Here is an 18,883-nt window from a genome sequence, read left to right on the forward strand (position 1 = left end):
CTTTCTGGCTCCGTGGTTATATATAAAGGTGATTAGCAAAGGAATTACAAGATCACGTTCCTTAGCAAAAGAATGATGTTTCACATAGATTTTTTTTCTGAACAATGATTTGTTGGAATCACTGAGATACAAGACATCCTACAACACGGTGATGACACCACAATTTAGAATACTATGTACCATTCTATACGAAGGAATCAGAATCAGCTTTAGTATCACTGGGATACATCATGAAATTTGTTGCTTTGTAGTAGAAGTATACTACAATACATAATAATTTTTAAACTGTAAATTACTGTAAGCATATAAAGTAAATTAAGAAAGTAGTTCAAAAAGAGAGCAGCAAAATTAGTGAGGTATAGTTCATGAGTTCATTGTCCATTCAGAAATCTGAGGGAAAGAAGCTGTCCCTGAAATGTTGAGTGTGTATCTTCAGGCTCCTGTACCTCCTTCTTGATGGTAGAAATGCAAAGAGGGCACGTTCTGGGTGATGGATGTCCTTGATGGTGGATGTCATTGATGATGGGTGCCACTTTCTTGAAGCATCATCTTTTGAAGGTGTCCTTGAAACTGGGGAGGACAGTGCCTGTTATGGAGCTTGCTCTGTTTACAACTTTCTGCAGCTTTTTCTGATCCTGTGCAGTGGCCCTTCCACACCAGATGGTGATGCAACCTATGAGAATGCTCTCCCCAGTACACCTGTAGAAATTTGTGAAAGTCTTTGGTGACATACCAAGTTTCCTCAAACTCCTAATAAAATATAGACTTGTTATGCCTTCTTTGTATTTGCATCAATATGTTGGACCCAGGTTAGATCCTCAGAGATGTTGGCGCCCAGGAACTTGAAACTGCTCACCTTTTCCACTTCTGATCCCTCAATGAGTTTGCATTCTGACTTCCCCTTTCTGAAGTCGCCAGTCAATTCCTTGGTCTTACTGACATGACAACAAGTGCAAGCTGATCTATTTTGCTCCAAATGTCATCTGGCCAACATCTGAAATTCTGCCAACAATAGTTGATTCATCAGCAAATGCAAAGCTCAAAGTACATTCACTATCAAAGAATGTATACTATGTACAACCTCAAGGTGCATCTCCTTACAAGCAGCCACAAAACAAAGAAACCCACCAGAATCTATTAAAAAGGACTGCCAAATGCCAACTTGTGCAAACAATAAGAATAAATCATGCAAATAATAAAAAGCAAATAACATTCATAACTAAAGTTCATGAAAGTGAGTTCACAGTCACAAAACCAGCTCATTGCTGCAGCTGGCCCAGGAGCCCATTAGATGCAGGCCACAGTTTCAGTTCAGTGCAGAGATGAGTAAACATTGCCAACCAGTGAGCTTAACCCTCGCCTCAAACCTCCGGCACCCTGACCTTTTTAATCTGGTATGGCACTTAAATTAGTCAAACATTAACTCATTCATTATTATAAGTCAAACATTAGCTCATGGAATCAGGCCCTGCTGCCTCACCTCAGATCTGCCACTTTAAATTGGCTATGTTCACTCCAGCAGAAGCCACATTGGCTCACTCCTCACTCTTGAGTCCGGGCCCCGTCACCTTGATTTGGCTGGTACATGCCACACCACACTGTCTCACAGCTTCAAGACTTCAGTTCACACTGTAAAAATGCCAGGTTGTACAGGCAGCTCAAAAGCTCAACTATGAAAGGGAAGTTACAGAATACTAATTGCAGTGATCGTTTTCCAGAAAAAGTGCGAGTAACAAAGTAGTTCAAAGTTTTGTTTGCTGCCAGTAACGTGTCGGTGTATTTCACCAGCACCTCCTTAGATCTATTTTATAGATGGCATTTGAGCTATGCCTAACCACACAGTTGTGGGTGTAGAGAGAATAGAGCAGTGGGCTAAGCACACATTGTTGAGATGCACCAGTGTTGATTGTCAGTGAGGTGGAGATGTTATTTTTGATCTGCACGGACTGTGTGGTCTCCCCAATGAGGAGGTCAAAGATTCAGTTGTAGAGAGTGGTACAGAGGATCAGATTTTGAACTTGTTGATTAGTAATGAGGATATGATTGTGTTGAACTCTAAGCTGTGATCAATAAACAGCAACCTGATGCAGGTATTACTGTTGGCCAGGTGATCTAAGCATGAGTGGAGAGACAGTGAGATTGCATCCCCTGTGGATCTATTGGGGTGATAGGAGTTTATTCTGGCAATGATCGCCCTCTCAAAACACTTCATCATGGTAGATGTGGGTGCTAATAGTCAATAGACATTGAGGCGCTCACCTTCTTCTTGGGCAATGGTATGATTGGAGCACTTTTGAAGCAGTGGGAAACTCCGACTGCCAGACCTGACATGCATCCAATTCCATCTCTAACTTCTTGTGTTCTGGATCACCAGTCTTGAATGCCACAGATCTAGCCCTTAGCAGACTACAAATCTGGTTCATTCATGGCTTTTGGTCTGGCTATGTTTTCAAAGGCACACACTCATCCACATAGGTTGATGAAGTTGGGGACAGTTGTGGCAGATTCATTCAGATTCAGACCCTGAATATCACCAATACACCGATTCAAAGCAGTCCTGGAAGCATTCCTCTGCCTCCCCTCACCATACCTGCTTGGTCCTCACCTCAGGTGCCACGATCTTTATTCACTGCCAGTAGTACAGCCAAGTGAGTGGACTTTTCAAAGTGTGGGCATGGGATGGCACTGTAAGCATTCTTGACAGTGGTGTAACTGTGGTCGTGTGCTTGCTCCTTTGGTCCTGCAGGTGATATGTTGAAACATTCTCCACCTCCTCTACCTTTAAAGGACTGAGCCGTCCTGTCTTTGTGGAGAATCGTGAAGCCATCAAGCTGCAGCACTGATTCTAAACTGGAAAAGAGGCAGAAAAGGTTCACCAGGATGTTACCAGGTTGGGACAGCTATAATTAGAAAGAGACAAGGAGTCACTGGATAATGTGGGGCTGTTTCCCATGGAGCATAGGGAACTGAAGGTGACCCATTCATGGTATATAAATTCATGAGGAGCATAGAAATGGTGACAAGTTAGTCCTTTTCCCCAGGGCAGGGCACTCTAAAACTAGAGGTTTAAGATGAAAGAGGAAAGATTTAAAGAGATCGGAGGAGCAACATTTTCAGATAGAGGTTAATGGAACAAGCCGCCAGAGAATGTGGCAGAGGCGGCTACAGTCACAAAGTTTAAAAAATGTTCTGTTACATGGATAAGGCTTTATAAGAGTAGATGTAGGGAGGTTATAGAGTCTAGAACTAGTGGTCACAATCTCAGAACAAGGGGTAGACAAGTTTGAAGAGAAATTTCTTCAATCAAGAGATGGTGAATCTTGGGAATTCTTCATCCAGGAGGCTGTAGAGGTTTAGTCAATAGGTCATTCAAATCAACATACGTTTGAGGAGGTGGTGCAAAAATAGAACAAAAGAAAATCAGCCATGTTGAAAGGGCAGTGCAGACGTAGTGTGTCAGATAGCTAATTCTTATATTCTTCTGTACAGAGGGAAAGATCCTCTCAGCATCTTACTTCACGGACCTTCTCAGAAACTTGCATTCCTGTTTCCGTATCTTCTTGATACAATTCCATGGGTTAAAATGACAAAGACCCAACATATACTGGCAAAAGTCCAGTTCTGACGAAGGATCATCAACCAGAAGCAATAAAGACTGTTTCCATGTCCACGGATGGTGCCTAACCTGCTGAGTGGCCTCAGCATTTTCTGTTTTCACTTCAGATATCCAGCATATCAACTGGCAAGTTTTTAAGCAAACTTGAAAGGGCCTCGTTAATAGTAATTCCACCCTTTCTTAATGTGAATGCATTGTGAAATTTGCAGGTACACACCCGTTTACACCAAGAACACGGAACTCCCCAATACGGCATCATCAGGTCGAGGAAAGTCCCTATCCACCGCTCGTGCCCGTGCTCGTGCCCGTCACAACACAGCCCGCCTATGGGCGAGCAGAGCGCTGACGTTTGCTACGTGGTGACGCCAATGCCCCGGGCGGTCTGGTTTCCCCCCCACCTCCTGTGTTGAGGTGGATTCGCGATGTCGGAGAGCGGAGAGCGAGTGCGGCCCTGGTCACGGTAGTGCTTCATGGCCACCAGTAACTACACCGAGCGACTCCTCATGGCTGGAGTGGCGACTTCGAGCCGTCATGTGGCTCAAAACCAGCCGTACAGGGTCGGTCCTTCCGGAGCCTCGGACGTAATTCCCCGCCGATGCCAGGCTCAGGACATCGGCCAGGTCGGGGCCCAGGTTAGCGATGAGTTCGCCGTATCCAGAGACAAACAGATTTACCTGGAGAACAACAAAGATGCGATTCAGGAGCTCTTCCAGGTTGTCCTGACCATCTTGGCGCCGACGCTAATGGCACGATACTTACCGGAGTCGGTTGACTCTCAGCAGATCTGGGCCCAACTAAAGGGGACTCAGGAGCATGTGAGGAAAGCGAAGGTAGGCTATGGGAATGTTCGAGTTCTACCTCGGCCTATTGGCCTCAGACTTAGTGTTTCTGTTCATTCTCGATCTTCTCCCCAAGGAGAGGGTAAAGCGGAAATAGGTTAACAAAAATAACCCCAGTCGGCCGTGTTACACCAACAGTAAACATTATGGATGATAGACTTCTTCCCAAACGATTTCTTTGTTATAGTTTTGAAATTGTCGCTTAGGCCAGGAAACTAAGTTTGGTACTTCCCAAGTGTTTGGGCTAACTTTGGGACTTTTTAATGCACGAAATCTAAGTTTTAAAGTGTATACTAATTCCATGATAAATCCTTCGTGTCTTCAGTTACGGAATAAGAATCTAGTTCTGAAAGGGGAAGTTAATTGTATTAATTTAATTGGATTCGCGGTACACTTGAAGACAGAGCGGTGACTTATTTTGTATTTTAGCAAAAGCTTGATTCTTGAGCGGCTAAAAATGATCCAGCCAATGCTATTAAATTTTAAAAGGCAGTTTTTTAAAAATATTCAGGGTTCTTTCAGGGTTGGTGTGAGGATAACACTGTTGACTTATGGGAGAAAAGCAAAATGTTTAGAATACTTGACATTTAAGTCATGGTATGTTTACTGAAAATTCCATGGTTGCAACATTCAAAAGCTGCAATTGAATTAAGTCATTAGTTTGTTAAACAATCTTTTATAAAAATAGGTAGAATGATGCTAAATATAATCTTGTTCTTTGTTTTAGTCAACCAATTGGAGCAAAATGGTGCAGGTTGAAATGCAAAATGAAAACTGAACTAAGATGATCAAATAATACCAGTGGGGAAAGAAAAATAGGCAAGGCTAAAATTTTGGATTAAGGACTTGTCCTTCGGGGAATCATAACACCGGGTGTGTGTTGTCTGCAATTTTTGCTAATGTGTTTGACCTATAGAATGCTCTGTAGAGTGTTGGTTTTTGCTAGATGGTCTAGTTCCCCTTGTTCCCCAATTCCTAAAACCATGCCTGATTGGCTACTGTAAGTTACTGCTTGTTATAGGCAAATGAATATAAATGTAATTAGTAATAAATGTTACAGGGTAATAAAGACAAAATTAAATTGAGATTGTTCTGAGGATAGGCTTGAATCTGATGGGCCAAATGCCCATCTGCAGTTGTCATTAAATATTTTAAGAATGTGAAAAGCAAGAAAACTAATATGTTGCAGAGTTTGAAAGATGTGCAATGTCTGCGATAAGTTACTGATTAAGGTGACTAGTAACGAAGAAGACTGGGCTTTCCCTCAGACTGAACAGTGTGTTCTATATAGAGGGTATCCAATCTGGATAAAATTACTCCAGCTTTTCTCCAGCATTTGAGCTAATTGCTACTTCACCTTGAAAGGCTAGGTTCCTGGATGGTGAAATAAAGAACAGGTATTGCAGTTGCCTTGTTTGTGTGGGAAGTGCTCCAAGGAGGATGATTGGTTTTGGATGGGAGTGACTATGTGGGAATCATGGAAGCACCAGGTCCCTCTGAATACTGAAGGGGGAGGGGAAGACATCCAGCTGTGACATTTTGTTAAAGACGGCAGAAATTGTGGGCGATGATCTGCGAAAAGAGGAGGCTGATAGAATGCAAGATGAAGATGAGAGCAACCTCCCTTCATTGGGAGGGGAGATTGGTGAGAGCCTGTGCTGGAAGTATAGTCGACTGACTATGGTTAAAAGAAACTCATGGTTGAGGACAAAGACAAAAATATTAAAGGTACTGGTGTGGAAAGTCTTGTGATCAGACCAAGTACAGTTGAGCAAATAGAGTCCTTGCAGAAAGTAGGGTAGGAGGAGGTGCAGTCAACAAAGTTGGGGGAGGGGTGAGGGTGATAGGCTTCTAATGGATACTAGTTGCGAACCTATTCCCTGGGACGAGATGATAAAAGTAAGCGAAGAATCATATATGGGCCAGTTGGCAGTGAGAGCAGGGTGGAAATTGTCAGTGAAGACCCCAGAGCTACATTTTTGGTTTGCAGAAAATGAGCAGAAGTGAAGGAGGATTTTTTTCAAGAGTGAGTTTAGCCAGGTGAAGAGTGATGATGAAACATGACTGGCTGGACCTCAGTTTAGGGAAGAAGTGAAAGGTTCACTGTGGATTGAAAACTCGCAGTTAGGAAGGCACTGAATTCAACACTAATAAAAGTGCAAAGTACTAGACAAGTGGAAAATCAGAGTTAAGGGAGGAAGAAATAAATCTTGGGACAAGAATGGTGGAAATAATGGGTTTGTTGGGGCAGTCCTTCTGCATTTTTGGGGAGGAATTAATACATAGGTTGACTGGGATCTGGAGCCTGTGGAGCTGTTGACCAGATAAAATGAGGACTGGAAGTCAGTGGTCTGTTGTTCAGCATTGGGGTCATGGTATGGTAAGATATGTTTTACACTTGATGCACAGTTTCTGAGGTAGAGGTCAGTTTGCAATATCACTGCCATCTTGGGTTGTTTGATGGAATTGGTCTCTAGTGAGTGGGGTACAATAAGTTCAGAGGGGGTAGATCGGAATGAGTAAAGACTGTTGAAATAGTCAATGTTCTGTCATCAGTTATCACAGGATAGGCTTAGGGGGTAAAAGCTGAGAGTCAAGTTGATTTGAGAATTCAGGAGACTAAAATGCATCCACCAGCTGAGGTGAAGAATTGTAGCTGAAGAATGGATGCAGAGATAAATGCAACAGCTGATGACAGCATCATGTTGAGTTCAGAGTTCTTTATGATGGGGGAATAAAGAATTGAAGCTGAGGAAGTTCAGAATGGATATAGTGAAAATGTCAAGTGAAGAGACCAGGGGAAGAGATCAGGTTGGAAGAAAATGAAGGGGAATCTTCCCCTCTCTGTAACTAAACATACTACTCATATGATCCACTGAGTTTTTCCAGTATTTTATTTGTTCCTCCACATTCCATTTTGTAGTTCTAATGAAGCACTGTTGACCCAAAATTTGACAGTTTTTCTCCAGTTAATGCTGCTGGATCTCCTGAGTTTTCCAACGTTCTCTTTCTTTGGGTATAAATTAATTTGTTTGGGCTAGACATGATCAGTATCAAAATGAGTTATTTCTGTAATTTTATGCAAGGTCAAACATAATTTTTAATAATTCTCTTCTGATGTGGCAGTGATGCTCTGAATATTGGTCATTTTACTATATAATTTTTACAACTAAATTTTAAAATATTTTGCCTTAGTCAGAATATTTTATTAAATGCATTGTTCTTGTATCTCGTTTCAAAATTGCCAAGTAGTATTTGGAGTTGTCACTTAGATCAACAATAATACTATCTTTCCTTGGCCATTTTGCAAAAAAAATTCTTACTTGATTTCCCCCCCTCCCCCCACAAAGACTGAGAATAGAATATTTGCAGTAGCGTTGAATGAAGAGCCATCTAATTTTGTTTTGTCTTTCTTTTAGGAATATATCAAGGGCATTTGTAATCCAGAGCTTCATCAAATTGAGTGTTATCCAAAGGATATGCATTGCATTTTTGCAGGAGCCAGGGGCTTGTTTCTCAAGAGTCTTATACAAGACACTTGTGCTGACATCTCCATGAAAAGTGCTGGAGTGATTGCCATTTATGGATGTGCCGAGGCAGTGATAATGGCAAAAACTCGAATACAGCAGTTTGTGAAGCTTTTTAGAGATAATCAATGTTTACCACCCAGAAGGGAATCTAGCATTAAAAGAAAGTTCAAACTTTTTGTAGAATTACATGCTGATAAATACACAATGGATTTGCTGCTCTTGCCAAGTTCAGTACAAGAGGAGCTACTGAATCTTACTCAAGAAGTACTTCATCTTAAAACATGTATAGATCTTACTTTGGATACTGATCATTCCCAACCTGTTGTCCACGATGGAGTGGATTCTTCTCTAGAGACACAACTTCCAGAGGAAAAATGCAATGATCTGCCATCTTTTGAAGAAATTAGAAAACAGGCTGGAACACCTGTATCTGAACTAGCTCACCAAATGGACACAGTGCTTACACAAGATACACAACAGTCAGGAAGAGAAACAGAAATATCTCGTGAGGAGACATCAGTGGTTAAGGAAAGACAGTCATGCAAAAGAAGATCATCTGCTAGTGAAGACAGACATACAAAACGGCAGTTTTCTGGTGATATTGAAGAGTTCATTGCAATTAATGCTACAGCAAAATCACCTTGCATTGATTTGGTCACTGATACTGATGATGTATTGATTCATCCCTTAAGTGGACAGCAAGATAATCAAATTGAGGAAGACTCTATCACTGCTACTTCAGAAAAGGAGTTCAGAATGCTAATGGAGTTTTTTACATCAATGGGTTATTCCATTGATATTGTTAAAAAAGTCATTAAGGAAATGGGAGAGACTGAGGAACCTATGGAACTGCTAAAGAAAATTGTTGAAGAAAGTAACCGTTTGGAAAAAGAGCAGGCTAGTGAGATGGATCAAACATCTGTTCCAAATAACACTCGTGAAAGGCTAATGAATGAAGCAAGGGATTCATACATGAAGAAACTTGAAGATTGTACCATTGGAACTGCTGAAGAAAAACCGAGAAAGCAAATATCTGCTTCAAGCACCAGTTCTTTTCCACAGAGAAGTGAGTTACTTAAAGAAAATTTCCATTCTGAAGATGTAGCATTGATTGGTAATGCACAGAATAACAAAGACAAAGTCTTAAAGCAGCCTGCACTCAGACCAACTAAAGGCGCTGAAGGTTTTTGCTCAGCTAAGCTTTGGACCAGTGACTTGACTAATGAGAGAATGATAAATGAAAATGATATTGTAGCAAGAGGAAGTTCTGAACAGACTAATTTGCCTGTTAATTGTGTTGTGCCTTCTAATCAACAAGTAAGAGCTTCAGTAACTGGAGCTCAACGTTTCCATGACTTAATTAAAGGGCCTTACAAACTAAACCTAACAAACGCTCCTGGGAATCAAAATTTAAAACATATCGTAATTGATGGAAGTAATGTTGCAATGTCGTAAGTATGAAATTATTCTTGGGGTTAATTGGGTGGTATGGGCTCGTTGTCCCGAAGGGCCTGTTACCATGTGGTATATCTAAATAAGTATATAAAAATGCTGGAGGAACTCAGCAAGTAAGGCAATATCTTACAGAGAGGAATATACTTCGTTACTTCATTCTTCTCCATAGATGCTAACTTGCTGAGTTCCTCCAGCATTTTGTGTGTGTGTGTGGCTTAAGATTTCCAGCTTCTGTTTGTTTTTAGTAACTAATTCACAAGAGTAAGATATCTGCTGAACATGACACTTGAAAGAAAGAATATCTTCAATGAAATAAATGAGGAGGAGACTGGTTAGGATGTGTGTGGTGGGAGTTGCAGATGATGCAGTTATGAGGCAAAGTATTTTTTTTAGCAGGATCTAAGAACCCTTGTATATTTGGTGCCAGTGTGATAACTTCACACTTGAAAGCATATTACAGAAGGAAATAGGTAATTGATTCAGTCATTGCTGTCCATGTTATGACCAAGAATATAGGAAAATGAATGTATAAGGCCCTGTGTAGAGAGCACAAAATGTGTATGTCAGTGAGGTGGGCGGGGGAGAGAGACTTAAAGAATATAAATTCTGGATTGCTACTTGGTGAGATAAACTGATTTATAGATTGTCTAAAGTACTTCTTTAATCCAGAGCAAAATTTAGCCTTTTTGGGTAAAGCTCTTAATCTCGGTGTGTTAAGGATACTTTCAGGGAAAGGCTATTTTTGATATAATATTTTGCTGCGAAAGAATTAGTTCTTATAGTTAAAGTTGTAATATTAAGAAGAGCAAGCCAATAATACAAAAGAGCATACCAGAAGTTTTTCTTTCACTTGTATAAAGAATAAAAGAAAGGCATGAGTGGATTATCAGCCTGCTGAAAAAGATGCTGGAGAGGTAGTATTGGGAAACAAAAATATGGCAGATGAAATTAATAAGTCTTTTGTAACAGTCTTTACTGTGGAAGACATTAGCAGTATGCCAGAAATTCGAGACTGTCAGAGCAGAAGTGAGTGTAGTTGCTATTACTAAAGAGAAGGTGCTTGGGAAGCTGATAGGTGTGCAGGTAGGTAAGTCACCTGGACCAGACCACACCCAGGGTTCTGAAAGAGGTAGGTAAAGAGATTGTGGAGGCATTATTAATGATCTTTAAAGAATCACTAGTTTCTGGAATGGTTCAGGAGGACTGGCAGATTGCAAATGTCACTCCACTCATTAAGAAGGAGTAAGGCAGAAGAAAGGAAATTATAGGTTAGCCATGCTTCAATGGTTGGGAGAAGTTGGAGTCCATTGATACGGATGAGGTTTCAGGGTACTTGGAGGCACATGATAAATGGGCCCAAGTCAGCATGGTTTTCTGAAGGCAAAATCCTGCCTGACAAATCTGTTGGAATTATCTCAGGAAATAAGCAGATTAGACAAGGAAGAGTCTAGGGGTTTTCAGAAGGTCTTCGACAAGGTGCCACACATGAGACTGCTAAACAAGAACCCATGGTATTACAGGAAAGATACTAACTAGCATGGGTAGAAGATTGGTTGACTGGTAGGAGGCAAAGTGTGGAAAGAAAAGGAGCTTTTTCTGCTTGGCTACAGTGACTAGTGCTTTTCTGCTGGGCTCAGTGTTGGGGTCGCTTCTTTTCACGTTATGTCACTGATTTGGATGATGGTGTTGATGGCTTTGTGGTTAAGATTGCAGTTGATATGAAGGTGGGTGGAGGGGCAGGTAGTGTTGAGGAATCGGGGTCTGTAGGACTTGGATTAGGAGAATGGGCATAGGGGTGGCAGATGAAATTTATGGAAATGTTATGATGATGCAGTTTGGTAGAAGGATTAAAGCTGTAGATTATTTCTAAATGGGGGGAAAATACAAAAATCAGAGGGGCAAAGGGTCTTGAGACCCTTGTGCAGGATTTCCTACAGGTTAACTTGCAGATTGAGTTAGTGGTAAGGAAGGCAAATGCAATATTAGCATTCAGTTCAAAAGGACTAACATTAAAACAAAAATAAATTAAGGCATTGGTCAAACCAGACTTTGAGTTTTGTGAACAGTTTTGTCCCCCTTAACTGAGAAGAAATATACTGGCATTGGAGAGGGCCTAGACAATGTTCACAATAATGGTTCTGGAAATAAAACCATTATCATGTGAGGAGTGTCGTGCTCTGGGTCTACTCCTTGAAGTTTAGAAATTGATGGGGAGGGGGTGAGGGATATAATATTGAAAGGTCTAGATAAAGTGGATGAGGGGAGGATATTTCCTATTGTGGTGGAATCTTGGACCAGAGTGTACAGCCTCAGAATAGAGGGACAGCCACTTAGAACACAGATGAGTAGCAATTGCTTTAGCCAGAGTAGTGTATCTGTGGAATTCATTGCCACAGATGGCTGTGGGGGGGGGGGGGGGGGAAGTAATTGGGTATATTTAAAGTGGAGGTTGGTAGGTTCTTGATTAATTAGGGTGTCAGACATTTCAGAGAATGGGGTTGAGGTGGGTGATAACTGAGCCATGATGGGCTGAATAGCCAAATTCTGCTCCAATGTCGTATGGCATTTCAGGAAGGGCGATCTTAATGTTTTGGTATTTTAAGTTTTTTGCATAATTAGGATTCAATCCAAAATTGGGACCTTTGGTCAAAATGGAAACAATAATAGGTATTCAATTTAAGTTAACTGTGATAGATTTAAAAACTTTACTGAAAGGTGTGACAAAGGCTGATGTTCAGATAATTAATGGATAATGTGCCTCAAATGTAATCAAGAAGGAAAGGGGTAATTCAATAGTAGATGAAAAGAAACATTGTAATAGTTTTAATCAGTGGAAAAGCTACGATTGTTTGAAAAAGAAGCTAGGTCTAAAGATTGGGAACATTTCAAAATTCAGCAAAAGACCAGGAAATTTTTATTTGGAAAGTATAATGAATAATCTTGTGTCAGAAACACAATGGACTATAAAAGCTTTCATTAACGTATAAGAAGAAAAAAATGACTGGATGTGGATGTGAAGGATTAATTATCTTGGAGGAATAAGAAGTGGCAGAAGTACACACTCCTACTGAGCGCTTCAATATTTTCTGGGGGGGGGGGGGGTTGTGCTGCATAGGAATAATTTCTAAACTTCATACATGTGAGTGTCTTAAGTTTGCTGAGATGGGATGTACAAATGCAATTTCTGACCTACATGACTTTTTCTACTTTTCTGGATCATGTGGGCCATTTAGTCTAGCGTTGTGCTTACCTCATCCCACTTCCCCTTCTCCTTTATTGTCCTCTTGCATAATCATCCTTCAGCATTTTGATTTTCATAGCTTTATTAGGCAAATTTTTAGCATCTCACTAATGTGAGGGATTTTGGATCAATGAAGTAAACAGATTTGGTGTAAGTTATGGTATAGAGGCTCTTTCTGCTTCCTCCCCCATCCTGTGAGCTGCTTGGTTCTTGCTCTTTTCATCAAGGCCCAGCACAGAGTAACTTTCATGTCGACCTTGCCGGAAACCCTCTACCCTCAAATAACAGCCAAGCAAATCTTCATTCAGTCCATATGGAGACACTGTATGCTTGTGTTCTTTTGATCCAAAGCCTGTTTTGGATCCATTTTACCTATTGAAATCTATAAATTGAACACCCTGCTGCATTTTTTAAAAAAAGTAAATAATTTGTAATTAGAAACTTTTCCCTTTTAAAAGATAATTGAAGCATTAAATTGTTAATATTGCCAATTAGCAATTTTGGTCTTGTATTGAAGATATTTCTTGTGCCAAAAATAAGAGCAAATAAATAAAGTCTAAGTAGCATATTTCGCAACTCCCTAAGACTATTACGGACAATTCTGATATACAGAATAATCCACTTATTTTCTTTCTACATTGAAATCAACTGCTCTACTAATTGCTCACCAACAAAAAGTGCAATACACATCAGCTAATCAACCTACCAATACTCATGTCTAGACATGGGAGTAAACTGAAGCCCCAGGGGCAACAGGAGAACTGCACAAGAACAGCATTTGAAACTGAGATTGAAACTGGGTTCCCGGAGCTGTGAATGTATACTCAGAAGGAAATGAGCAATGTTGCTCCTATAATTTTGTCTTGCAGAATTTTTTTAAAGCGGGTGATGCAATTGTGCATATTTAAAATAAATTATTGCAGGTGGTAGAAATCTGAAATAAAAGCAGTAAATGCTAGAAATGCTCAGCGGTTCAAGTAATATCAACATCAGGCCAATTGCCTTTTATCAAAATCATGTCAGAAGAGGGAAGGGGAATAAGCAGATAGTGCAGTGTACCTCTGTGGCTGTTCCCCTCAATAACCAATATAGTGCTTTTGGATAGTGATATGGGGGACATCCTATGCAGTGAAAGCCATAAGGACCAGAACTAGATTGGTTCTGTTAGGGCAGGGGTCGGCAACGTTTACCACTGAAAGAGCCTATATGGACCCACTTCCCACAGAAAAGAAAACACTGGGAGCCACAAAACCCGTTTGACATTTAAAATGAAATAACACTGCATACAACGGTTTTTTTTGCCTTTATGCTATGTATAAACAAACTATAATGTGTTGCATTTATGAAATTGATGAACTCCTGCAGAGAAAACGAAATTACATTTCTGCATGAAACAAAAACATTTTGAATCCGAAAAAAAGACGTTGGTTGAAGGTTACTCCATAGGTAGCCTACCTTGGATCGAAGAATTAAAAGAAAGCGCGCACTGGCGGGTGTCAGGCATTGGCAGTGGTGATGTATATTAATAGCGATAAAAAACACGTTGTAGCGGTGTAGCGCTACACGCAGCGCTAAAATAAAGACACTGCAGTCAAAGGTAACTTTATTCGAACTGAACAGCCTTGATTTAAAGCCTCCCTCAACTCGTCCCCATGGGTGCGGATGCTCCAAAAGATACGTACTCACAAACCCCCGTAGGCTATCCCCCTTAGCCGGAACGGTGGCTAATTGTGAGCCGGTTCGGATGTGCCAGGAAATGGGGTCTCCACAACGTTTTTAGATTGTACAAGATTACCATAATCTTCAAATTTCGAATTACATTTCAAAAACTAACAAACTACGGGGAGCCGCAGCACAGAGATCAAAGAGCCGCGGGTTGCCGACCCTTGTGTTAGGGGAACAGGGGAGTTTGTAGACTCACAGATGGTGTGTTGCCTCTTAGTTGCTAGAGTCAGGGACATCTCAGATCAGGTCCATGTCATTCTGTGGAGGGAGGGTGAACAACTAGAAGTCATGGTACCTATTGGTACCAATGACATGGGTAGGAAAAGAGATGAAATGCTATAGAGCAAAAAGGGAGCTTGGTAGGAAGTTGAAAAGCAGGACCTCAATTGTGGTAATCTCCACTGTGCACCAGTGAGGTAAGAATAGGATAATTTGGCAGTTGAATATGTGGCTGAAGAATTGGTGCGTTGGCAGGGTATCAGATTTGTTAATCATTGAGATCTCTTCTGGGGAAGGTATAACCTGTACTAAAAGGATGGGTTACACCAGAACTTGAAGAGAAACATAGAAAACCTACAGCACAATACAGGTCCTTTAGCCCACAAAGTTGTGCCAAACATGTCCCTACCTTAGACATTACTAGGCTTACCTATAGACCTCTATTTTTCTAAGTTCCATGTACCTATCCAAAAGTCTCTCAAAAGACCCTATAGTACCCACCTCCACCACCGTTACCAGCAGCCCATTCCATGCACTCACCACTTTCTGAGTTTAAAAAAAACTTACCCCTGACATCTCCTCTGTACCTACTCCCCAGCAGCTTAATCCTGTGTCCTCTTGTGACAACCATTTCAGCCCTGGGGAAAAGCCTCTGACTATCCATATGATCAATGTCTCTCATCATCAAGAGGACCAATATTCTCATGGGTAGGTTTGCTAGAGTTGTTGGGGAAGGTTTAAGCTAGTTTGGCAGGGTGATTAGAAACAGTGATAAGTTAGAGGATGAGGTAGTTGGTGTAGAGGTAGATGCAGCATGTAGAGAGACTGTGAGGAAGGACAGACAGTGGGAAGGGCATAATTGCAGTCAGTTGGGTGGGTTGAAACTGAAATGGGTTGTTCTGGAGACTTGACTGTCAAAAGGGCAGGTGTGGTTGCCAGATACTCCTTGGTTTAGATGTTTCAAAAGGGACAGGAAGGGAGGTAAGAGGTGGAAGAGTGGCATTGGTAATCAGGAACAGTGGATATTATCTACTGACTCTGTGTGGGTGTAAGTTAAATAGGAAGGGAGCAATCCTGACCAAGGGTCTTGGCCCGAAATGTCGACAGTGCTTCTCCTTATACATGCTGCCTGGCCTGCTGTGTTCCACCAGCATTTTGTGTGAGGGAGTAATCACTATTGGGAATATCCTATAGAAACCCCCCCCCCCCATCCCAAAAGAGACATTGTTGTTGATAGGAAGGCAGATTTTGGAAAAATGCAAAAATAACAAGGTTATGGTCATGGATGATTTCAACTTCTCTAATATTGATTGGCAACTCCTTCAGTGCAAAAAGTTTAGATGGGGTGGAATTTAAGTGTGTCCAAGAATGATTCTTGATACAGTATGTTGACAGGTCAACAAGAGGAGAGGCCATACTGGGCTGGTACTATGCAATGAACCTGGTCAGGTGTCAGATCACTCAGTGGGTGGGCATTTTGGAGACAGTGACCATAGCTCCCTGATCTGCACTGTGGCCTTGAAGTGGGATAGGAGAAGGCAGTCTGGGAGGAATTGGAGGAAGGTAAATTGCGATACTTTTAGGCAGGAACTTTGGAGTTTAAACTGAGAACTGATGTACTCAAGAAAATGCACAACAGAAAGGTTGTTTAGGAACTCTTATGTGGCTTTCTGGTTGTCCCGTTGAGGCAAGGAAAGAAAGTTAGGGTGAAGGAAGCATGTGGAACATCTGGTCGAGAAGAAGAAACAGACTTGCATAAGGTTTAGGAAGTAAGGATCAAACTGGTCTAAAAAGTTACACAGAAGGTGGGAAAGAATTTAAGAATGGATTTAAGAGAGCCAGAAAGGGACATGAGAAGACCTTGGTGGGTAGGATTAAGAAAAACCTAAGGTATTCTACATGTATTGTACATGAAGAACTGGAGTATGACTAGAGTGAGGAAAGCACTGACAGGGATAAAATAGAAAACGTGTGCCTCAAGATAGAAGTGGTATGGGAGGTCCATAATGAATACTTTGCTATGTTATTCACCAGTGATGTGGACATTGATAAATGTGAATCCACTGTAGAACAGACTGGTGTGCTGGAACATGTTGATCTTAAAGAGAATGCACAGGAATTTTTGAAAAATATTAGGATAAGTATATCCCCAGGGTGGGACAGAACATATCCTATAGGTTACTATAAGAAGCAAGACCAGATTGCTGCACCCTCAACGATTATCTTTGCATGCTCACTGGCCATAGAAGTAGTACCAGAAGGGTGGCAAATGTTATTCACTATTGGAGAGGATTCTCAGAGACAGAATTTACAAGCATTTGGATAAGTTTAATCTGATAAGGGATGGTCAGTATGGCTTTGTCAGTGGCAAGTCATGCCTCACGAACCTTATAGCTGGTATATCTTGCTTCTGTACACCCTTTCGTCTCCATCTGAGATTTTACCAACAATGGTTGTATCATCAGCAATTTTACAGTTGGTATTTGAGCTACGCCTAGCCATGCAGTCATGGGTACAGAGCGAGTAGAGCAGTGGGCTAAGCACACACCGCTGAGGTGCACCAGTATTGATCGTCAGCAAGGAGTTGTTATTATCACCAATCCGCACAGATTGTGGTCTGCCAGTTAGGAAGTTGAGGATCCAATTGCCAAGAGAGGTACAGAGGCCCAGGTTCTGTAACTTATCAGGTTTGTGGGAATGCTGATGTTAAATGCTGAGCTATTGTCGATGAACGGCATCATCGCATAGGTGTTTGCATTGTCCAAGTGGGCTAAGGCCATGTGAAGAGCCATTGAGATTGCGTCTGCCGTTTTTTTTTTGCAGTGGATCCAGTACAAGCTCGCTCTTGTATTGGGATTGCAATGAGATTTAACTGATTCCATCAAATATAGCACAGAGACTAAAGTATTACTAATATTTTCTCCTCCTTCCTCATTCTGTGCTTGTGTGTGCATGTGTTAGACATGTTACTGAATATGCGTACACATCATTATTCACAGCAATAAAGCACGTCATGACGTTCTGAATCATAAGTAAATTCCTTGCATAATTGTACAATGGAGATGCAAAGTATAAAGTATATATGCTTTTCAGTGGAACAAAGTAATGAATCACCATTTGTCTTCTGATTGGGGATTCCCACACTGTCATATTACCATAAGCATAACTTCTTTGCAATAATCTTTGTACTTTTGACCTTTGCATAACCATGTGAATAAAATTTTGTTATTGGTTTGTAGTTTTTCTGATGCAGTAAAATTCCAATACTGAATTTTTCATGACTTTGGTGCGAGACTGACAGATTTTCCAGGTTATGAATGACATTCCAATGCACGCCCAATATACGTTTAATTTGCTTTTTAGATAATTAAACTGTTGAAAGTTGTAAGTTAAAAGGGAGCACATGAAAGGGAGTCCCAGAAGGGAACATGGCAGTGGGCACCAAGAGAGTGGAAAAACATTGTAAAATGAGCCAGATATTGAACCAAGTAGTTGGAAAGCACTTCATGGTAGTTTTACTGTAATTGTAGAAATATTCAGTTTCTATGAGAATGTTGAACTGAATAGATTTTTAAATTTGAGGTATGTGAAAATTTTGAGAGTTAATTCTGGAAATTGTGTGGAAGTACTAATTTTGTAATTGATATGATTTCTCCACTGATTTAGTTTTTACAGTTGTTGGAACAAAAAAATGGCAATTGACAGCTCCTTGTAGGGATCTCCACAAGTATGAATTACAGTGCCTATAAAAATTATTCACCCCAACCCTCTCCAAGAAGTTTTCACATTTTATTGTTTCAGAACATTGAATCTGTGTCAAAAAAGTCAAAATAAATCCTCTGTGATCACAGAAAAAAACTCTTGCGTATTTCTAACAAATTTCTACAAATTGATCTAAATTTATTACCATTACTAAACACAATAATTGATTACATAATTAATCCCTTCAAGTCAGTATTTAGTAGATTCACCTTTGGCAGCAATTATGGCCTTGAATCTGTGTGGCTAGGTCTCTACAGGTTTTGCACATCTGGACACTGCAATTTTTCCTCATTCTTCTGTAAGAAGCTGCTCAAGCTCTGCCAGATTGCATGGGGATTGTGAGTGAACAGCCCTTTTCAAGTCCAGCCACAAATTCTCAATTGGATTGAGGTCTGGACTCTGATTTGCCCACTCCAGGACATGAATTTTCTTGTTTTTAAACCATTTCTGTGTAGCTTTAGCTTCATGCTTGCCATTGTCTTGCCAGAAAGATCAT

General features: G+C 40.8%; 1 protein-coding gene across 1 annotated transcript in view; it reads left to right on the top strand.

Moving 5' to 3' along the window:
* The first annotated feature begins 3,980 nt into the window (after positions 1–3,980).
* The window catches only part of n4bp1 (nedd4 binding protein 1), a 29,550-nt gene continuing 14,647 nt past the window's right edge, over positions 3,981–18,883 (top strand). Inside the window, exons 1-2 of the mRNA XM_059992907.1 lie at positions 3,981–4,446; positions 7,875–9,436. Coding sequence (XP_059848890.1) covers positions 4,087–4,446; positions 7,875–9,436 — 1,922 coding nt within the window. The 5' untranslated portion in view covers positions 3,981–4,086. The remainder of the gene's footprint in view (positions 4,447–7,874; positions 9,437–18,883) is intronic.

The sequence above is a fragment of the Hypanus sabinus genome, chromosome 17 (genome assembly GCF_030144855.1).
Source record: "Hypanus sabinus isolate sHypSab1 chromosome 17, sHypSab1.hap1, whole genome shotgun sequence".
NCBI classification, from domain to species: Eukaryota; Metazoa; Chordata; class Chondrichthyes; order Myliobatiformes; family Dasyatidae; genus Hypanus; species Hypanus sabinus.